The sequence below is a fragment of the Miniopterus natalensis genome, chromosome 2 (genome assembly GCF_054644295.1).
Source record: "Miniopterus natalensis isolate mMinNat1 chromosome 2, mMinNat1.hap1, whole genome shotgun sequence".
Lineage (NCBI taxonomy): Eukaryota > Metazoa > Chordata > Mammalia > Chiroptera > Miniopteridae > Miniopterus > Miniopterus natalensis.
Genome location: NC_142082.1, coordinates 820,706 through 843,864, shown reverse-complemented (window position 1 = coordinate 843,864; position 23,159 = coordinate 820,706). Strand labels below are relative to the sequence as shown.

The 23,159-nt window shown below is 53.1% G+C and overlaps 1 protein-coding gene across 1 annotated transcript in view; it reads left to right on the top strand.

Annotated features, from left to right (window-relative positions):
* CSMD1 (CUB and Sushi multiple domains 1) overlaps positions 1 to 3,892 on the top strand; it is a 193,176-nt gene extending 189,284 nt beyond the window's left edge. Inside the window, exons 56-57 of the mRNA XM_087815024.1 lie at positions 2,023 to 2,155; positions 3,317 to 3,892. Of these exons, the coding sequence (XP_087671150.1) occupies positions 2,023 to 2,155; positions 3,317 to 3,476 (293 nt within the window). The 3' untranslated portion in view covers positions 3,477 to 3,892. The remainder of the gene's footprint in view (positions 1 to 2,022; positions 2,156 to 3,316) is intronic.
* Positions 3,893 to 23,159: the final 19,267 nt, after the last annotated feature.

Genomic DNA, 23,159 nt, shown 5'->3' with positions numbered 1-23,159 from the left:
AAGTCTAGTGCAAAGAAACAGGGACATGAAACATGGCACATTCTGTGAGGCAAGGAGCTGACTTCTGAGACCCTCCTGTGTTCAGAGCCCCCTGACATAGAGCCACAGATAGGAGATTTCACTGAGCATTAGCGAAAAACGCTCGAAATGGCCTAAACACCCCCAACAGTAGGCTGGCTACCTACATTCCAGCCTAAAAAATTAAATCTGATTTATATGTGCTGATGGAAGAACCCACAAATAGATGGTTATGTTTAAAAAGCCAAATATAAAACATGGGAATTGTATTCCCGTTTTTTTAGAAAAGTAATTAAAGAGAAACCGTCATGTGTGTTAATAGTACTTTGCCGGGAGGACACTAAAAATACCCAAACCTGTGGCTTAGAGAGGCGGGGGGACCCGTAATTTTCATCGACCTTTTTATTATCTCATAACTTTTTATGCCACTTTCATGAACATCACAGGCAGGCACTGCCCTTTAAATTATTAAAACAAGGTAAAAACTTAAATTAACTGGGAGCTCCCGACGGTCTGGTAATTTCTGAGGGCTGGCTGCAGAGTCCCAAAGCCCTTTCCTCAGCTGCTCCCTGTGAGGACTGATGTCCCCTCTGAGGAGCAGATTTTCCAGGATTCTTTTGGTTGGGAGCCTGGTATGTATTACGGCCAAAAGCATAGAGTCCTGTTTGCAGAAAACAAAGCTGGTTAATTTAAGCAGAATTCACGTTCTTTAGAATGAGGCAAAGAGCCCCCCAGGGCTAAACCTGAAGCAGGAAGTGGGGCAACTCCACGGAAGCCAGGGGAGCTGATGCCCTGGAAAGACGCACGGGGTTTATTTCCCACAACTGTGCACAGAGCACCTGGTGTGTCGTAGGCTCTGTCGCAGGCTCCGGGGAGTCGGGGAAGCTGCCCGAGGGCCCTGGCGAAACCGAGCTCCCATCCATTAAACTCGGGTCCCAGAGAAGCTCATTTGATTTTCTTTGCATTTATGGTTTGTAAAAGGAAATGAAACAGGCCTCTCTTACCATGACACACCCCATAAGTCCTGGGCCTGGGCTTCTGAAACCCCACCAGCGTGTCTGCCGGTCCTGCGTGATCCAGAGGACCCTGCTCACAGTCCCTCACACACGTCATTGAGTGAGTCCACCTGCTCAGCCAGATGCACTTCAGAACTGCACTTTAGCCCTGGCCATGTTGCTCAATGGTTAGAGTGTCCCGTGCACCAAAGGGTCTTGGGTTCGATTCCCGGTCAAGGGCATGTACCTGGGTTTCGGGTGGGCTCCCTGCCCCTGGCTGGGGTGTGTGTGGGATGCAACCAATCGATGGGTCTCGCGTCTGTGTTTCCCTCGCTCCCCCCCCCCCCAAAAGCCTGTCTCCCAATGCCACGCGCAGACCTGCAGCTCCTCGGAGATGGCTGTAGGGTTGGTGACTACGCCCCCTTCCTGGTGTGTGAGATGCTTGTATCCGCTGCCCCGTGGGATGGGCGCAGCCACCCTGTGTCACCCTCTGTGTTCTCATAGAAACTTCTGTGATAACATCGGGCTGTGTTCTTTTGGGTAATTCCGAACTCTGTAGTGAATTTTGGAGACTCCCTAAAAAATGTGGACTATTCAACATGTTCACACTTTGAGAACACAATACCATCTATCTAGGAACCTGGGGTACTTAGTAATTTCAGTGATTGGTATTTTGCTCAGTCTGTGCCTGAGGACGGGAGACAGCAGACACTCCCCGTGTCTGTAGACCGGCAAAGCCGCGTGGATGCTTTATGCAAATACACTATCAGCAGCTACAAGCAAAGTCAGAATGGGTGAGACCCTCTGCCGCTCCTACGAGCAGCACGGCTGAGCCTCGGTGGGAGTGGGCAGGGTTTGCTTCTGGATCGTTAAGATGCACATTAATTAAAGTCTTTCCATGGGTCCTTAAGGAATTTAACTCCTGCTTCCTGTAGAATTGACATCCATTTATAAAATTTATCGTAAATGTGTTAGTTTATCACAATTAAATATTCCTTTCGTTTTCCAGATCCCCTGAGCTCCGACCAGGACTCTGCACACCGCCCTCCGGGCACCAGCAGCGGCTCCGTGGCGGCTGCCATTCTGGTTCCCTTCTTTGCTCTCATCTTATCAGGGTTTGCATTTTACCTCTACAAACACAGGTACCGTCGATGCGCCACCCATTTGCACTCGGTGACACTGTGAAGTGTTGGTGTGATGAACGCCTGCCCTCACCCTCACACCCACGTGGATCTGCAGCCACACGCAGTGTTCCCCCCGACACTAAGAATGCGCACGTGGCAGGGCTGGGTCTCGTGTGTGTTTAACCCTCACCGAGGATTTGTTCATTGGCTTGAGAGAGAGGAAGGGGGAGGGACGGAGGGAAACAGGTGGGAGAGAGAAACCTCGATGGTTGCCTCCCGTATCCGCCCTGACGGACGGCACCTGGAGCCTTAGTGGTGTACAGACGATGCTCCCACCCACAGAACCCCCTGGCCGGGGCAGTTCTTTTTTTCTTAACGTTCAAATTATACCTTAAAAAATCCACCAGTAATCACTGAAACAAAAGTGTCCTTCCAACAAATCAGGTGATGCTTTGCTAGGCTGATAATTCACATTAATGTGATTTTAACACTTGGTGTACATTTCTTACGTGATTTCACCTGAGAAAGGTGGGGAGGGGGGCAGACTAGATAGCGTTAGGCCTTTTATCTCTAAAAAGCCTTCAACTCTCTAATCTGAGGTCTACCTAGAGTCTGCTTTTAACCAGAAAATGTAAAACTCAATAGTGTAATAGCGAGTACAAGGTCTTTCTATAACTTATGTACAGAGATAAAGTCATATCGCAAAACCGGCTGACACTGAGTGACTGGGTCATGGTGGTGAATGGACATTCGCATGTGTACTTTAATCTTGTAGCCCAGAGGATGGGCACCTGGATTCTCACTTTGAGGACGGGTCACAACGCATGGTAACTTGCCCAAGGTCTGTCACTCAGATGTGGAAGATGGAGGTCCAGCCAAAGTCTGTTTGGCATCAGCATCAGGGATCGGCCCCATTTACTTGGGTTATTAGTTGGAATCAGACAGTTCTTTGATTTGGAAACCACTTCCATTTGTAAAGTCCTGCTTATAATCTCCAACACCAGTTTAAAATAGTGAACTCTAAACGTGAGCGGTGGCACCCTCCCCATGGCTGCGTGGCGTCTGGTCCGTGGTGCTTCCTGCTGATTGAGGTGTTGTCTCACCTGCACAGGCCCAGGCGCTATGTCTTATATCCATGAAACGAGGGTCCTAACTGTGCCTCCCCTCTTTTCCTCCTAGAACAAGACCAAAAGTCCAGTACAATGGCTACGCCGGCCACGAGAACAGCAACGGGCAGGCTTCCTTCGAGAACCCAATGTACGACACGAACTTGAAGCCCACGGAGGCCAAGGCGGTGCGCTTCGACACAACCCTGAACACAGTGTGCACGGTGGTATAGCCCCTGCGCAGGACTGGACCATAGCCATACCTCGGATGGGCAAGGCGACCTCTGGTGCCATGGACCACGCCCCCCCTCCCCCCCGCTTGGCCTCGGCTACCTTTCACATCTCATTCCGGCTCACGCAGCGGGGCTGTCCACGGAGCGTGCGGGGCTGTCCACGGAGCCTGCAGAGTCTTCTGAGCACTGGCGACCCTGTCCCTTCCTCCTGACGTGGAGTGTCTGTGTCCGGCTGTGCCTGCCTGCCTGGGGTCAAGGTGCCCTTGAGGAAGACCACCTGGCCACGCCGCCCTGTGGCACTCAGTGCCTCAGACCTCCTGTGTCTGTGGCTGGGATGCCTTCAATGCACAGTCTGGGCATGTGGGTCCATCCTCCGGGTGCGGTGACAAGACAGCACCACCACGTGCAAGTACACTGGGAAAGGAAAGGAAAACACTGTCTCGGAGAAGAAGGCACCGTCCGGCCGCCGCACACACCTGCACAGGCTTCGCGGTCCTCTGGGGACCTGCCACGCAGCCAGGATGCCCAGCTCACCTCAGTGTCCCCCAGGGCCATCTGCGAATCTCCCCGCCAGCTGTCCTACTGCAGAATTTTTGATGCACAATTTTTTGCACTAGTGTGTTATGAATGACTGAGTAAGATTCTGATAAATATGCTATTTACACAGGGTTTCTACACACTCTCCATTGTATATACACATCCTCTCATCCCTCAAGCTGATCACCCCACCCTCAGGTGAGTCCAGGTGTAAGAGAAAGAAGACACCCCCAGACGTGGCACAGGTTTTCAGGGGAAACACGGTAGAGAAGAGCTTTATTTTGTTATTGCTTCTTTTAGCTACATGTTTGTGTTGAACTTATTGAACAAACAGAGGCCTTTTATTTCCCACGTTTCCCACGTTTCTCCCGCCGTCCTGGGAATGTCTAGAGAAGCTGACGTGTTTCTATCTGCCTTTAGATGTGAATAGTAATTTATTTTAGGAGCTCGTGGACGTGTGGGCTGCAGCTCACAGCACAGTCTTCCCACGCACTGTTTTTTTCCTCTGGCTGTGCTTCCCCCGCAGGGGCCCTGAGCCACGGGACTGAGCCACGGGACCCTGCGCAGGGTCCAAGTGCCCAGCACTTCTGGGAGGCAGGGAAACCCACACCCACCCCTCACTGTGCCATGTTCTCTATAGTTTGTCTTCTGTTTCATGCTTTTCCAGGTAGAAAACTTCAGTGGGTTTTCAAGGTTATAATTCATTCCTGGTAAGTTGTAAATGACGGTATAAGTAAAGTAGGTGTGATGCCCAGTGTGGACACAATCAAAATAGGGCCTCGCAGAAGTGGCAATGAGTCGAAGTGAAACCCACGTTTGTTTCTATGTGTCCCCGTTACATACAGACACTCTGAAAGGCGGCTCTTCCCTTATTTGGGTTTTGGTCCCTTATCCCACGTACAGAAAACGTCCCCTCTCACAGTCCAGATGGGCACCTCCGGGGCGTGCTGAGCTCCGTGGCAGTGACTGTGGTCACACCTCCCTTCAGTCTGACCCACTGCTTTGTCTGCATGTTAAATGCAGGACTTCACACGTGGGAAGTGAAAAAGAAACTGGCAGGACAACAGGATGGTAGCTCACTGTTTCCAAGTCCCACGTCCTGATCTGAACACTTTAGCCACCTGTCCTGCCCGGTGCCCACTGCCCCTGCCCCGTCCTCGGGGTGGGCACCTGCGTTAGGAGGGCATCGCTGGCCCCTTCTGGCTGCTCCTTGGCCTTTGCTGTTCATGCTTTTGTGCTGAATTCTCCTCAAGTGTCCTCTGGCCACGTGATAGCAGGACAGAGCTTTGCTCTGCGCCCAGGAGCTCACATCCCTTCTCCCAGACCAGACGAGGTGGCCCGAGCCAGGCTCCCGCTCACACTGACCCGACAGAACATGGGCATGTGGGGGGGTGCGGACACAGGGTCACGCCACAGCTTATGTGTGTATATCACACGTTCAGATACAGTGTACACACCCGAGTCTCAGTCGCTCAAACCAGGTGCAGACGGCCGACCTCAGAGCTGAGCCAACGTCTCAGTCCCCATATCCCTGCCCCGCAGTGCTGGTCAGACCTGAAAGGACAGGACACCCGCGCGAGACCCCACATATCAGATTAGGCATCGCTTCCCCTGGGCACACAGCCGCCCTCGGCGGGCATCTGGGGCCTGCTGTTGAGACACAGTCCCTCCCGACCCGACCTGTCTCCCGGGGTGAGCCGCAGCCCGGGACTTGCTGGGAGACCCTCCTGACCCACAGGCCCTGGGCAGGGAGCCCCTCGCGGACAGTCACGTGCTTAACGCTGTTCAAAGCTGCTGCTTGTCTCCACTTGCCTTTCTCCAGCTGCAATAACTTTTCTGTAAGATATTTTGTAAACAACAACAACAAAAAGCTATTCTAAAAAAGGGGGAAGAGAAAGCTGGCTCTCCGACCGGGACCCACGGCCACCGCCCGTCCGACATCTCACCACATGCTGCTGACACGAGTTAGGTGCAAAAGACCTTTTTGTACAGAGATATATTTTTTATGAAGAATTTGTAAAATTATTAAATATGCTGTAATTTTTTGATTAATGTAGGTAAATTGTTAAAAAAATAAATGTTTTTACAACACAGAACTGTAATTTTCCCAACAGTGTACATTGTACCATCTCTAGCGGGTTTTCAGTTCCAGCCCATGTATTAATATTACCGTGGCCTGTTAAGATGAACAGTATCTTTTTTTGTCAAAAAAAAATTATAAAGAGAGTGTAATATAGCCTGTGCAATGCCACCTATCTTTAAAGCAAATCAGAGTTCTAATTAAATATTTAATTTTACATTTCTACTTTCAGTGTGAATTCATTGAGCGTTCCGTGTGCGTGGGGGCGGGAGTCACCGGGGTCCCTGTATTTGGGGGGGGCCTCACTGCTTCCTGAGGCGTAAGCTCCACCTTCATGGTTTTGTTTGTTCTCCCTCCCCGAGGGCACTTTTCCCATGTTTTTTAGAGGGAGGGAGGGAGGGAGGGACATCAGTGTGGGGGGACAGCAGCTGGTTGCCTCCTGCACGTGCCCGACGGGCTGGGGACTGAACCTGCAACCCAGGCGCCTGCCTTGACCCAGGGTCGAACCCATGGCCCTTGGTGCCCAGGCTGATGCTCCAACTACTGAGCCCCGAGCCAGGGCTCCCCAAAACGACTAATAAGCAGACGGGGGGCGTCACACACAGATGGCCCTTCAGATCAATGCAGGGTTCTGTCCCCTCCAAACTAAAATCCAGCCTCTATTTTTATATATTAAAAAAGCTGAGCTTCTCTCTAAAGCTTCAGCACACTGAAAAGCAACGTAGGAAAGTTGTATTTAACAGCGTTTCAGATGCCAGCCTCGAGGAGGCTCAGGACGGCGGGGCCTCGCCGGGCCTCCCGCGCTCCCGGGGACAGTGCTCTCCGCATCCCTCACGCCCGTCGTGTGGTGGCGGCTGCCGGAGGTGCCACGTGAAAATACACCCGTGACGGCCCGTCCACGTGGCTCAGTGGACTGAGCATCGTCCCCGTGCACCGAGGGGTCACAGGTTCGATTCCCGGTCAGGACCCTGCAGGAGGCGGCCCATCAATGTTTCTCTCTCATCACTGATGTTTCTCTCTCCTCTCCCTTCCTATCTCTGAAATCAATAAAAACCTATTGAAATATATAGATATGACAAACGTCCCCTAATCACAGGGGTGCTGCTACTCAGTGGCGGAATACAACGCAGGGTGGGCCCCGAGGGGGGGCATCTGAGTGGACGTCTGCTACCCAACAGGCACCTCCAGTAGCCGCCCTACCACTTGTCCGCTCCCTGCGATTTTTCCGTAGAATTTCCCACCTCCCCCCGTGGAGATTCAGCACCTTGGACCCCTCCCTCCAGTCAGGGCCTTCGGCAGTGACCGGCGAGCGGCTGAGGTCCAGGCTGGGGACAGCATCGTGAGAGCCCTGAGCCGGGGAGAGGAGCCCCCTTCATCGGAGGCCCCGGGAGAGGGAGGACTTGCAGTTACCAGGTCACGGTGCCGTTGCAGTTCAGACACGGGAACCAAAGAAAGCCAGCCCCGGTTTTACGTGATGTCCTGCGCACTGACCTTGGTTTACTGCAGGCGGGGACGTGAGCCCGTGTTGGACTCTACGGAGCCTTCCGCGCGTGACGCTGACCACTGAGCGGGCCAGCTGCGAGCCCACGAGGGCCCCTCTCAGGAGCAGGTTCTAAACAGAAAGCCGTTCTTGTTTTGTTCCCAGGAACGGCAGGCGCCAGGGGCCGCGCCCTTGGATGAGCCTGGAGCCCGGGAAACCTGACTCCCCTGCGTTTCCTTATGAATGAACCTTGAGAGCCTATCTGGGGGCTCTAGCAGGGAGCCCAGCTACTCCAATGCCGTTGACCAAAGACCAGTCCTCGCCTCGGGGGGAAGGCCCTTCTCTTCGACCCTACAAGCAGCTTTGGGGGGGACGCGCGCGGGGGGGGGGGGGGACACAGCCCAGCCTCCAGATCAGCCAGATCAGCCCTGGCGACCGACCAGCCGGGGGACAGATGTGGCAGCGAGACCGGCCTCGCGTCCATGAAGCTGTCCTGAGTTTCAGGGGGAGAGAGTTCAGTCGGCAGCGTCAGGACAGTTGGAAGAATCTGTCCATCAGCTTCCCCTTTAAGCCCAAGTTTGGCAGGCGACAGAGTTAGCGGTTCGTCCAGATGAACCAGGGGTTACGGCAAAGCAGCGAGTGCCTGTGGGCGAAGCGCTAGGTGCCTTGACGGAGGTGAGGGGGCTCCTTAATCAGAGCACCCTGTGCCTCCCCTGAGGGCCTCCCAGTCCCGCTCCTCCGTCGGCCTCCTGCTCGTGTCATAACGGGACCAGCTCCTAGCTCCACATCGGGCGGGGCATCCTCGGGGGACCCCTCGCACGAACCGGGCGCAGGGGTGGAAGCCGCGCTGTTGGGCCCTCAGAGACCCTCACACACATCTTCCCTGGTATGTCAGGATTATCTGTGTTATTTAAAGATTTTTTACATTGATTTTCAGAGAGAGAGAAACATCGATCGGCTGCTTCCCGCACTGGGGACGGAGCCCTGACCAGGAATGGAACCGGCGACCTTCCCACGCACAGGACGACACCCGACCGACTGAGCCACACCGGCCAGGGCTGTCTGGCAGCACCTCGAATTGGGGTCAGAGATCTCGATAAGCGACACCTTCCAGAAGCTTCCAGGGGCCGGAGTCTGCTGGCCTCGGCCTGAACAAATAAATGCTCTTCTTGGAAATAACTCTAAAATTTGCAGTGCCGACCTCCGTTTATTTCAGCCTCGGAAAACCTGAGTGAGTGCTCACTAGGCGCCTAACTTTCAGCCGGTGGAGGGATGTTTACAGCAGAGAGTGATCCCTTGTCTGTTTTATAGAAAGCGACCTAAACGGGAGGCTGCTGGGAAGGCAGAGCACTTAACCTCTCCGCCCACATCATAAATCTCCGCCGGAGTCCAGCAGTGACCGCAGAGGCCATGGAAACAAACAAGGGGTCCCCGCGGCCTCTATCGCACTGAGAAATGGAAAGCTCCCACGTGCCACGGTCGCGTCCAGCAAAACAAGACGGAGCGACTTCATTATCTGGGTTGCTTAGCGAATGGCCCCCGTCAAGCGGCCCAACAGGTCTCCTGCGGCGGGAAAGGGCCGGCTGGGCGGCGAATCGACAGGACCATACATCATGAGCCTGCCTCTCCCAACCCTCCCTGCTGGTGGTTTATTTCCTTTACGCTCCAGTGTGGCCGAACGACTGGGACACGCACATGATAATAAACTAATATACAAGGCAGTCCTGTGTTTTCTTTTTTGTTAACCTTCAGCTGAGGATATTTTTTCATTGATCTTTAGAGACAGTGCAAAGGAGGGAGAGGGAGAGAGACAGAAATGTCGATGAGAGAGAGACAGGCCCCCACCTGGGCCCGGCTGGAACCTACAGCCCAGGGACGGGCCCTTGGCTGTGACTCCAGGCTGCGGCCCCTTGGTGAGTGGGGGGGAGGGAAAATGGGGGGCGTCCGTAATACCGTCAACAATAAATAAAAATAAAATAATGGCCCGGCTGGATGTGGCTCAGTGGTTGAGCATCGACCTAGGATCCAGGTGATCAGAGTTCAATTCCCGGTCGGGGCACAGGCCCGGGTTGTGGGCTCCATCCCCAGCCGGGGGCCTGCAGGAGGCGGCCGATCAATGACTCTCATCATGGATGTTTCTCTCTCTCTCTCCCTCTCCTTTCCTCTCTCTGAAATCAATAAAGGTATATTTAAAATAAATAAATAAAAAATAAAACAATGTTCCAATCAGTTAAACTTTGTTACAATTTGATTACATTCGAATGTAACGAACGTTAGATTCAATGAGTTGTAAGTGTGCTGGAAACGCAGGCGCAGGGAAGGGCCCAGGGCCACGGAAGCCCAACCACGGGGCAGCAAGGCAGAGAGGACAGGGCCGAGGTTGCCGCGGAGGGCGGGCGGGAACAGGACGCGCCTGTCGCTGGGGCCACGGCACCGGCCTCCCGGCTGGGAGAGCGAGTTTCTCTCGAACACGGTGGAGACGGTGGCGTCCTAATTCCCGGAATCCAACTGCTATAAAACAGTTTAGAAGCGCAGAGCCCCCCCCGTGGCTGCAGACAGGAGTCGACTCCCGCAAACCGCTGCCGGGCAAGCAGCGCCCGTCAGGCCGGGGCAACGCCGGTCGTGGCTCCCTTTAGGGTGCTGACGCTGCTTTCCCGCCTACCGACGACCGAGGAGCCACAGTGCTAACAAGCCGCTTCTCGGCTCCGTTTCTGGCAACTCTATAGTCTAGTCGGCCAACAGAAAATGAACGAAAACTCCCAGACCCGGACGGAACTGAACCCCGACGCTGGCTTGGCGGTTTCAAGGGCACTGCGCAGAAGCCGCCGCCTTCAGTGTGGGATTCCGCCCCTCGGCTGGAGACCCCAGCTCTTCCCCAGCTGGCCTCCTGACTGCATCGCGCTAATCAGCCCGACCAGTTAATTACGCATAAAACAGCCCTGGAGCCCGGCCGGGCGTCGCTCAGCGGTTGAGCGTCGACCTAGGATCCAGGCGATCGGGGTTCGATTCCCGGTCAGGGCACAGGCCCGGGTTGTGGGCTGCAGCCGATCAATGACTCTCCCATTGATGTTTCTCTCTCTCTCCTTTCCTCTCTCTGAAATCAATAAAGATATACTTTAAAAAAAAAAACAAAACAACACTCCCGGTGTCCACGTGGCTCTATCAGCAGGAACACACTGATTATTACGGGTTTGTTGGGTTGTGCTGCAAATAAAGAAGCGTATTTCACCTGGATGGTGTGGCCTAGTGGTTGAGGGTTGACCCAAGAACCAAGAGGTCACTGGTCCGATTCCCGGGCGGGGCCCAGGCCCGGGCTGTGGGCTCGATGCCCCGTGGGGGGCGTTTGGGAGGCGGCCGGTCAATGACTCTCATCACTGGTGTTTTCCTCTCTCTCTCCCTCTCCCTTCCTCTCTCTGAAATAAAGACAGGAAAAAAAAAAAAAACAACCAATGAACGCATTAATAAGTGGAACAGAAAATCGATGTTTCTCTCCCTCTCCCTTCCTCTCTCTAAAACCAACAATAAATGAATAAAAGGCAGGGAGGCGGGACGGCCACACCCTCTGCTGGGCGGAGTCCTCGGCAGTATTTCTCCTTCTCGAAGGTCAATCTTAACCCTAACGAGCCAGTCGTCTTCCGCACCTGAGATAACGTACCCCATTCACCTGCCTTCGCAAAACAAAGTAATTTCTCCCTTTGCTGGGCCCTGGGAGCCCAGGGCAGAGGAAACCGCTCACTGTCATTGTTCGTTTGTTAGCTGTGGACTGTTGACGGTCCTGCACCCCCCCCACGGAGAGAAAGTGAGCGCCTGTCACTGCACGTTCCATCCAGTCCCGGGCCCCCTTTGCTCCCTCCCTCCTGACCTGTCACCGCCGACCGTGTGGCCCTCGCGTCCCCCCCTTCGGCTGTCATCGGTAAATCGGGTGCAGAACCGCATCTCCGGAGCCTGGTCTCGCCCCCTGGGAGGCAGCTTCCTGGCACCGTGTCCACAGTTTGGCTCAAATAAACTCACAGAAACTCTTCACCGGCTTGAATGTTTCTTGCGTGGACCATTTTCATTCTAGAGATGGTCTGGCTCACGGCCGCCCTGGCGCCCTCACGATGCTCCCGTGTCTCCTCCCTCCGTCTGTCCTGGGCTCCGCCTCCACCCAGCGCGAACTCTCGGGGCTGCGACAAAGCCGACCGCTCTCAGCCCGCTGCACGCATAGCGCCTTCCCTCTGAGGGGCGACCAGGCCGCCGCCCAGGGCCCGTCTCCCGCGGGCGGACCTGCTGCCAGTCCACAGGGCCCCGCGCCCGCCCTCTCACCTGCGCCCCAGCCGTTCCCTTTCGGGGGATCGGCGTCGCCCAGCGTTCAGACCTGGTGCCGTCTGGGCGGCTGTCCCTCTGGGTTCCTTCGACGCCTTTGGGGGCTGCCTCCCCTCGGTTCCCCGTGGGTCCCCCGCCTCTCCCTTCCCGCCCTTTCTTCCCGGGGCTCAGGGCCCCCAGAGCGAGCATTTCAGGGCTGCGTTCTGAGGGCTCTTTGTTCCAAACTGTCTTTACCACAGTCACTCACTGGAGCCCCACGGCCGCCGAGGGGAGAGAACCGCGAACGAGAACTGGCCTCGGGCCGTTAGGCTTTGATTATTTACCTCGGCTTTGGGAAGGGAAAGAGCCTGGTTTTTTTCCGGGCTCTTCTAGGGCTCGTGCTGGGCCCTCCCCTAACCAGTCCCTTTCCTGGATCTTCCAGCTTTTGAGCTTTTCTCTGATCAGGTCCCTTTCCCAGGCTTTCCCGGCCGGACCCCTCCCCGTTGCGGTGCCACCTTGGCTCCTACAGCACCTGCCTGGCCGAGGAATTTCCCCTTTACCGGTTCTCCGCCCCCCACCCCGTAATCTGGGGGAAGGGGCCGGTTGTCCTGCCCCTCGGGGTGAACAGAGGGACGTCACCCCCTCGCCGGACAATGCGGCTGCCCCCAGGGTCTGGACGCTGAGCTTCCCTGCTAATCCGGCTTAATTAGACGTCCGGCTCTTTAGCTCCCTTTCTTCCTCAACAACTAACTAGCTGCCGACCCGAACAATAGCAGGACCGTTAACCTGTTCAGCCTTTGCTAACGACTTTATCGGCCCCAGCGCGGGGAATGCCCGTTCGTTCGCCTTTCGCCTCAGAGACTTCGCTCCCTCCCAATTCCCAGGTCAGCGCCTCCCCCGCCCCCTTCCGGGAGGGTGACGCCTGCGGGGACAGCCCCAGCTCCTCACAGTCTCCCTCCTCCCGGACCCCACCTTCCAGTGACCGTACCTGACGGGGTCGGCGTCACCCCCTGAGCTGTCCGAGGCTGGGGGCAGCGCCTGAGGTCCTTGCCACCTTCAGGGCCCCTACAGAATGGTTTCCTGCCTCCAAACCCGGCCCCCGCTAGTCGTTCTCCAGCCCATCCTGCGAGCCCCAGGCAGCCCCCTCGCCCCTCCGACTGTGTCGGCAGCTCTGCCGCTTCCAGAAGCCACTCGGGCGGATCGTAGAGAACGTAGGATTTCAGACGGGATCGTTTTACGGAGCAAAGAGCACCTACGGTTTCTCCACGTCTCTCAGTGGCCTGGCCCCTCCTTTGTTTCCATTGCCGAGACCCCCATGAATCTGCCCCAGGCTGTTTACCATTCACATGCCCAAGGGCGTCGGGGTTGCCGACGGTGAGCGAGGCTGATTTAAACAGTTTGTGCAGCTGCGTGTGTGAAACGAGGCAGCCGGCACCGGGCGGGCGGGCGAGGACCTCTGCAAAAGCGGAAGAGCTGGCCCCGAGGGCCGCGCCACTTGGCATTCCCACCAGCGTTTTGATTCCCAGCCTTGCCAGGGTTATGCATTTTCCATGTTTTGTATTATAATAGGTCTGTAGTGACAGCTCGCTGCTAATTTAATTCTCAATGCCCCTGGTTTAAGGAAATTAGCACCATCTTTTTACACGTTCCTTTGGCACTGACGTGCCTGCTTTGACCAGGTGCCTCTTCAGACGTCTGCCCACTTAAACGCACTGTTAGTTTTCTTACGGGTGACTCTGAAAACTTCTCTGTCCGGTCTGGATGGAAGTCTTCTGTCCCCAGGGTGTGGCCTCTCTGGGTTCCTTTAACTGCCTTTCCCAGAGCGGACGGTTTTAGTCTTAATAAAATCTTACTTACTTACTAAGCGCCTGGTGAACAGCGCTGCTCCGTGGCCATTTCGTTATCTTTTCAGTCAAGTGACTCATTAGCTGTTCTGTTTATTGGAAATAATTCCATTTCCGACCCTGCTGGGTGGTCGGGTTGTGCAGACGCTGGACACGCCTGCGGCTTCTGTCTGCTGGGCCTGCAGGCCCCTGAGAGGGGGTCGCCCAGTTCTCAGCCGTGTTGTCCGTTTGTCCGTATCTCCTTCTGTCTCGAGGAGCTGGAGTCACGTGCTTGGGGCTCTGCCGTTTGGTGCACACACAGGATCCTGCGTCTTCCCGGGGGACCGACCCCTTATCTTCAGGGAACATCCCTTGTGTTCCCAGTCATTGTCTTTGCTCCGACGTTTATCTGCTATTAATACACTCACTTCTCTTTTAGACCAATGTGTGCCGGCATTTCCCCCTTCCGGTTGCTTTAAATTTACCAGGGGCCTTGAATGTGAAGTGACTTTCTTGTAAACAGCATAGAGCTGGATCTTTTTTAAAAACCCACCAGCCAGTCTCTGCCTGTTAATCGGTGTGTTTAGAGCATTTACACTGAAGGTCGCCCTGGACGTGCTGGGCGCTAAGTTTTTTGTTTCAGTGTCTGATTAACGGGTGTTTCCTCTGTTTCCTTTCCTTCGCTCGCTTTGCGGCGGTGACGCGGCGATGCTTCAGGCCCCCCCGATTCCGGCCACGGCTCTGAGCACGTCCCGACGGCGACATTTTACTACCTTGCGTGAAGGGTGGAGGACACTTTTCCATCCAGATGGCTTCAGCTTCTCTAGTTTTATTTTTAGAATAACAAAAGTATTTCACTGAAACAAGATGCACAGAGGCTTCCGGAGAAACCACACGAACGGTCACAGGCCCTGTCTCGGGGGGACCCGCGCGAAGGCGGGGCTGTGGCTCTACAAGGAGGCCGTGAGGCTCGCTGCCGGCTCCCCTTCGGCTCCCTCGAGCCGGTCCAGCCACGGCGTCTGAACACAGTGAGGCTCGGTCGGGCCGCGTCCCGAGAAGGGCGCTCGCTCCCTCTTTCCGTATTTATTTTAGTGTGTAAATGGGGGGGTCTTTTCCTCTCTTTTTCTGCCCCCGCCAGCCCCCCAGGCTGTTTTTCACGGCTGACGCTATTACCAATGTCCCTCTTTTCCACCCCTTTGCTCCCTCCTCCCCTCCCCTGGCCTCCCCACGCTGTCGTCTGTGACTGGGCTGGTTACCTGCTTTTAACCAGTCTCATTAGAGCGCCATGAAAAGGGCGAAAGGAGCCCATAAAATGAAAATTAAACTACGTCCCCACTCAAAAATTTAAAATAAAGAACAGCACGCGCACCCCCGGGTCTAAGGCTGGCAGTTCCCTTGGCTCACGGTGCCGGGCCCGCGACCACGACGGGGAGGCAGGCGAGAGCGGTCGCTGCTTTTGAACGTTTCGCAGCCGCCAGACGCTGGGGCCTCTGCTCGCGCTCCGTTCACGGCCTGAGTCGCGACGGGGCGTAGGTTTGCTCACGTGCCTCCCATCACCCGAGCCCTGGAGGTGTCGGGCTGTGCCGCTAACGTTTCTAAGACTGTCCCCACTGAATGCAAACGAGAGCGTCTCGGCAGAGCAGGAGCGGCGCAGGCTGACCGCCAGGTCGATTCCATCAGCACTCGGGCGTCCAGCCCGGGCCACGCCCGGCCGTTCCGTGGCCGCCTTGGTCTCCGGCGGCTTTTCCGTTTGCGGATGGGGCGTCCGGCTGGGAGCGCTCGGCACAGCCTGGACCTGGACCGAGAGCGGAGCCGTGTGCACCGTCCGAGGTTTCTGAGCCTGTCCTTCCCATCGGCCTGCCCGAGCAGCGTGGATCTTGGTCATGAAACATCCTTTCGGGGCTGCCCTCGGCGCTCTGCTGAGAGGAGCAGGAGGGGCCCTGGGGGCAGCAACGACCACGTGAAGTGTCAGGCGTGGCCCTCCCCTGGTTCCGCCTCACAGGCTGGGTTTCCTCGATGACCCTGCGGTGGCCGGGCCATCCCGTGGGACCCCAAGGTCGCCTCCGGGCTCGTCTCCTGCTGCGAGCTCCTCGCGCGCGAGGGGGAGCCCCAGGTCCACGCGTCTTCCCCACCCTGAGACGCCGTTGTCTGCATCTCCGGTGATGTTGTCAATATTTTTATTTTAATCAGATATTATAAGGCTCATTAGGAGAAAGTCTACTGTATGTACTAGTCTATCAGTGGCCCATGGCAGGTCTTCCTGCTGCTTCCTTCTTTCTAGATGCCCCAAGACACCGTTTTTATCATTTCCTCTGTGTCTGAAGAGCTTCCAGCAGCCGCCCTCTCCGGGCAAGTCTGAGCCCCAGGCACCTGCCTTCTGCTGTCCGGCAAAGTTCCCACTTCGCTCCTCCAGGGGATTTAACGGGGGACAGAGCCGCAGGTGAGGCTCCGCAGGGGACGGTCCTTCCCGGGGGCTCGTATTACACCAGTCGCGTCACAGACGAAAAAGCGAACTTGGGTGAATGATCTTTAAGACGCAATGAAACAGACGCAGCCGCTCAGAGTATCAGAGAGGGCACAGAGCCCACTCGGGAAAACATCATCTAGGGTATGTTTATTGTTAAATAAATAAAATTCGTAACTTTAGAAAATATCAAAAAAACTTTACTAAGACAAATGTTTAATGTTACAATACATGCTTATCTCACTTTTTTGGATTCATGTTTTAATATGTTTTGTACACTTTTGTTAAACTTCAGGAATATAAACACTTTAAGACTAATAGGACCCAGACTCCAATAGTTATTTTTCTCTTAAATTTGGTCTACAAAAAAAAAAAACATTATAAGTAAACATATAAAGCTTAAATTTCAAATTATATATTTCTATTTCTACGTAAACAGCCTACAGTGACAATCTTTCCTTTAAAAATTATGTGTATGTGTATGTATGTGTATGTATGTGTATGTATGTGTATGTGTGTATGTGTGTGCGTGTGTATGTGTGTGTGTGTGTAGGTGTGTGTGTAGGTGTGTATGTAGGTGCGTGTGTGTATGTGTGTGTATGTGTGTGTGTATATCAAAGCTTTCAATGTACTCTAAGAAGCTGAAATTCCTGTTTCCATTTGGTATGTTTTTTTCTATGGGGAAAGGAAAAAGCCCACAGTACTGATTACAGTAGATTGTTTTCTACGTCCTTATGGAGATAACTTCAAATGGGTAAACATCAAAGAAAAGAAGAATTTAAAAATTCACAATAGAATGACACAGAAAAATTAACCAATGCAAATGAATAGTTTTGGAAATATCTAATTAGGCAAATACCTAAAATATAAACTAGCTAATAGTCCAGAACATGCTTAATTGTCTATTTCAGTTTAAGATCAATTAGCTATGGGTAATTTAACAACAGTTGTTACCATATGGAAAATTTCAAATCAGATGTAGAAGATATACTATCATTCCATTTTGTCTGTGACTTTTTTCTGGATTTAATACTGATGTAAAAGAAATACGACAAATCAATTTTCTAAATATATATGTTTTTAAAATATTTATTGAATTTATTGGAGGTTAATAAAATTATATAGGTTTCGGGTGTACAATTCTATACACATCATCTGCATATTATATTGTGTTCACCGCCCCAAGTCGCGTCTCCTTCCATCACCACTTGCCCCCTGCACCCTTTCTACCTGCCCCAGCCCCTCCCTCTGGTGGTCCCCACACTGTTGTCAGGGTCTACGAGGTTCGTGTGTCGTCGTATTTTTCTTAATCCCCCCACCTTTTCGCCCAGCCCGCCAACGCCTCTCCCCTCTGACAGCCGTCAGTCCGTCTTCTGTATCTATGAGTCCGTCTCAATTTCGTTTGTTAGTTTATTTTGTTTTTCACATTCCACATATAAGTGAAATTGTGTGGCGCCTGTCCTCCGACTAGCTTATTTCGCTTAGCCGCTTAGCATAATGACATTTTCTCATCGCGATCAATCGTTTGTCTACTTGTGACGCGTGCTAAACCCAATGAAAATGGAAATCTTTTCACAGTAAATGCCGTGGCACGTGGCACGTGGCACTCTATCAACCAGACACATAGACAGCTGATATCTTCCTGATGAATTTTTAATATTCTAAACCCCATGTAATGTAGCTTCTCTGTGGAGGAGAGTAATTTATACATGCAAATCACTCCTCTTCCGTTCTGCACTCACAAGGGAAGCGAGGAGATGAATTATGATAACCACTTTAGCTCTAACGTAACTATGGTTGGCATCTAGGGTCTTTTTCTGTGACGAATTTCAGAAGTTTTCTAATAGAATAAAATATCATCAATATTAATGAGCATCACTTTATTTTGAAAAATTATTATTGAACAAAAAAAATATCTAAAAGGAAACTGGGTTGCTATCTAACCCAATAGTCATCAAAAGTTGACAGTAGCAGAAAATTTTAAATAAAGTTAAATCTTACAAATGTGATAGGAGACACTGGCAGCTGCCCTATCCAGGTGACCTCATCCAGTGAACTCCTTTTTATCAGATGGAGATTTTAAATTATGCTGTGTTTCCTTGGTCAACAATCAAGTAGCCACCAAAAAATAGTGTTTCACATATATATTTTTTTTGCATGTACACAATTATATATATATTGATATTTATACAGGCTTTCCCAAAAGAATGTATACACGCCTTTACAGCTGAGAGCTCAATTTTGAAAATGAAATATATTTTAATAAACACTGCCTTCGTAATTATTCACAGTGTGTGTGTACATTTTTTGGGACACCCTACATATAAATGTATACACAGTGTATGTGTGCACATGTGTGTGCATGTGTGCGTGCATGTGTGTGTGCATGTGCATGTGTGCGCATGTGTGCGCGTGTGTGTGCGTGTGTGCGTGTGTGCGTGTGTGTGCGTGTGCTGTATCTGAAGGAGTTTAAGATACAGGCTGTCTTCTGGCTGAGGGGGAACGAGGACACTCTGCGGCATCTGAAGGGGCGCACGGCGCCTGCTGTGGGCTTTGCTGGTGGCCGGTGACCCTCCAGGACCAGGTTTCCTGCGGAGTCCGGGCGGCTCCTGCCTCCCATCCCTTCCCAGGAGGCCCCCGGCTCCCCGGGCAGCCGTATGTTTTCGTGAACGTGGCTGACTCCCTCTCACTAGGTCTTCGTCTGCTTTACAGAGGAACTTGGTTTTATCTTTCTGAGTTTCAGTATCTCTAACTCAGTTCCGTCTGTGTTGAATAAATAATACAGACACAAAGTCTTCATCAGCAGTATTTTAAATCCGTGTGGGTGACTGATTCATGGCGGTACCATAGGTTTTGTGCAAACACGGCTGGAAGAGTGAGATCATCTTTCACAAAAAACATGAGAATCGACTCCCATTATTTTCAGTATAAAGAATCTCTCATTTACAACGGGCAGTTTTCCTAACGCTTTTGTATAAAAATGAGACGAAAACCAGAGGCAGTTTATCACAGAAACAATAACCAAGAGGCGCGGCGAGTTCCCTTGGCTGAGGTTTAGCTGGCGCTGAGCTTTGGGGCGAGACTGGGGCAGGGGCTGGGTCAGGTCACCTGCAGGGCCCGAGGAACACAGGACGCCAACAATCCCGTTTTTCAATCCCCCTTTCAGGGCCTCATTGTGTCTTAGGGAGAAAATAGCTAAGGTGGAGTTTCTGGATTTCTTTTCTTAAACCTCAAAAGAAACGAAGCCCTGGCCAGCTTGGCTCAGTGGTTAGAGCGTCGGAACCATGGACGGAAGGGTCCCGGGTTCAACTCTGCCAGGGGCATGCACCTCGGTTGCAGGCTCGATCCTGGGCCTGGTCGGTGCTCGTGCAGGAGGCAACCCATCGATGCGTCTCTCTCCCTCCCACTCTCTCTGAAAAGCAACGTAAAAATATATCCTCCAGTGAGAATTTAAAAAATAAATAATAAATATAAATTAAAAGACACAAAAGCAAAACAATGGCAGAGGCTCTTGCTTCCTGAGCAGAAAGCGTAAGGGGCGCAAGACTCCTGACAGGATGGTAGTGACCCCGGGAAGGACAGTGACCCCTCCTCTGGCCCCAACAGGAGGGACCTGTCCCCTCCCAGGAGGGGCTGCTGTTCCCTAAAACCGGCCTGCAGATCGCGCCTGGCAACCGAGCCGGCCGAGGCGCCCGGCTATCAGCTTTCAGAAGACGCCTGTTAGCACCGATCACAGCACAGGACACAGAAGCGACACATTCAGAACCGTAAGAAAAGCAAAGATGAGAACTGCCGAGGCGGCGTTTTCTCAAGATGAGACGACTTTCCCGCTTCAATGGCTCGTTGAACTCACCCCAATGCCTGAGACCAGGGGCGCAGACGCCGCGGGGCCGCAGCCGGACTTCCGACGGTCATCGGGCAAATCCCTGCTGGACCCTCGGGGCAGCGGGCGGGGTTCCCGCCGGCTGCAGAGGACCGGGCGCCTACCCCCCGTTGCCATGGGAGCCCCAAGTAGCCACACGAACGTGAGCAAATACCCAAGCACTTTGGGGTTCAGCATTTTCTGTCTAACGAGGTTGCAGCTTAAGCTGGAAAATCTCCGACAGCTCGTCTCTCCGGGATCCTCGACCTGAACAGGGCGAGTCCGACGTCTGGTAAAACCACACACGCCCGTGCCCGAGCCCCGTGACGCCACTTCAGGCATGTTTAAACCAGCTCCCTCCAGTGCTTGAAAGTTATTATTTATTTGAATTTTTTGGCCGTTCCTTGTTCTACGTAAGTCATTATTTACCTGATTTGGCAAAATCTAAAGCACACGCGCATTTCTCAAGATCCAGCACCCCTGGTTCGGAGACGTGTGGTTTTTCCCTCTGTCTCTCGGGAGCATCAGCTTCCAGGCCGCATCTCTGGGGAAACACGACAAGGCGGCTTCGCGGGGGCCCCTGTGGGGCAGGGGCGGGGGGGACCCCTGGAACCCACCGGGGAGGCGGCCAGCGGCCCCCCGGCACCTGGCTGAGGGAAGCGTGCGGTTAACCCACCTCGTTCACGTGGCAGGAGGAGTTGACTTTAGTTCTAAAGAAAGAAGCAGCGTGTTCAGCATATCACACAGCATTTAGAGAGTGGCTCTGTTTTCCCCTCCTGCTGGCTCTGAAGTCAGGAGCGCACGAGCCGTCGGAGAACCAGCTCGCTGCCTCCAGAGGCCGTTCCCCGCGAGGGAAACGCCCGTGTCCGCTCAGGAAAACGTCGAGCGCGGCTGCCGGGCCCCGCGGCAGGCACAGGCCTCCCAGCGCCGCGGCGCTTCTCATCTCCGCTGGAAACTGGGTTAGCGCCAAGTTTCTTTCTCTTTTTTAACTTTTCCCCTATTTATATTTCTAAGACCCTGAGCAAAGTCTTTCATCTGAAAATTCACAGGCTAACCTCCTTAAAATGCATGGCGGAGGCTCCGAGCACCCACTCGGGCGGATGTTTCTAAAAGTTCCTCTGTTCGGTGTTATGTGGATTCTTCTCAAATAAGTTCAAAGACGTCGAAGAGCAGGCAGTGTGCTCAGAGTCCCGGACGCGGGACCAGGTTTGAAGTCCCATGTTCATTAAATGGGCCACATACACGGCACGACCCCGGATGGAAAACCTGCCCGGGAACAGCATGAAATGACCCAAACCCTGCAACTCCAGCCAAGGAATCCTGTCTCGTAGGAAATATTTTGGAGCTGACTCTCTTGTCAAGTTTGAAACTGCCCCGCGCATACCACCGAATTCGATCAGATGAATACAGTCGTCCCCAGTGTCCAGAAGGGACAGGTTCCAGGACCCCACCGATGACAAAACCCGGGAGCTCAAGTCCCTTATATAAAGGAGCGAGGTATTTGCACGTAGCCCACCCAAGGCTCCCGCTCAGTCTAAACCATTTCTACGTTGCTTATAGCACCTAATACAACGTAAGTGCTATGCAATGGCTGTCATATTCTATTGCTTAGGGACAGACTTTCCTGAATTATTTTTTAAATATTTTTGATCAATAGTCAGTTGAATCCTTGGAGTTGGAACCCAAGAATATGAAGGGCTGTGTAAATTTATTTTACTCTATTCTACACTATTCTATTCTATTCCACTCCAGCCATTCCATCCCAACCGCTCCATCTACTCCATCCCCTCCATCCACTCTATCCGCTCCATCTACTCCATCCCCTCCATCCATTCCATCCACTCCATCTACTCCATCCCCTCCACCCCCTCCATCCGCTCCATCCACTCCATCCCCTCCATCCACTCCATCCCCTCCATCCCCTCCATCCCCTCCAACCACTCCATCCACTCCATCCCCTCCATCCATCCCCTCCATCCCCTCCATCCCCTCCAACCACTCCATCCCCTCCATCCCCTCCATCCCCTCCATCCCCTCCATCCCCTCCATCCACTCCATCCCCTCCATCCCCTCCAACCACTCCATCCACTCCATCCACTCCATCCCCTCCATCCCCTCCATCCGCTCCATCCCCTCCATCCCCTCCATCCCCTCCATCCCCTCCATCCCCTCCATCCGCTCCATCCATTCCATACACTCCATCCATTGCATTCGTTGCATCCACTCCATCCATTCCATCCATTTCACTCCATCCCCTCCAACCCACCCATTCCACCTCACCCCATCCAACTTACACTAACCAGGTGATCCATGTGTTCAAGGCAAAGCACTGGATCTTGTAGAAAACAAGGTGATTATTATAACTCCAGCTGTCAGAACGTGACTATTTCAAAGTGTCTGCAGGGCTAGGCATTCTGAACAGATTTTCCTGGGGCCTGGTTGGAGCACCAGCCTTGGAAGGTATTGCAGAGAGCAAGGAATTCGCCTCCCTGCACTGTGTTTACATTTCAAGGAGAATGAGATTTGGAGCCACAGGGACATTCCCTGACTTGTAAAATCAGAGACACTTGTCCTCTCCCCCTGCTAGACATTCACTTATATTCCAAAGGGCAAGAGCCCAGGGTCCTTCCCCTTCTCTCCCCGGGAATATTTTGCACTCGGGAGCTGAGGATCCCTCCCCTCCTGAGAACGGCCCTGAGTGGCTGGACCTCTCCCATCGTAGCTCCAGATTCACAGTTTGGGGATTCCTCGCCTGTGGAATGGAGGGACCCTGACATGTGCAGGGTAACCTCTGGCTCGCACCACATCCATCTAGATTTGGAACCATTATGGCAAAAAAAACAACACCTATGTAGTTATTGCTCTAAGTGGAAATGACAATCTGTCTCTGGGCCCGAAACTGCTTTCAGCATAATTCAAATGTATTGATTGATGACCGATTGATTGATTGACCGATGGATGATAGGCTGATAGATGCTGATTCTTTAGCTAGAGAAATAAAGATTACAGAAGGCAAATTGTACACATCCTGAGAAAACTAACGGAGTGGGGAAGATTCAGGGAAGGGTGCGTTATGGACGGTACAGGCCACCTGAGTGGATGCCCTGAAGTCGTTTGCCTTTTCAAATGACCTCGAGAGTTAACAAGCCTCCA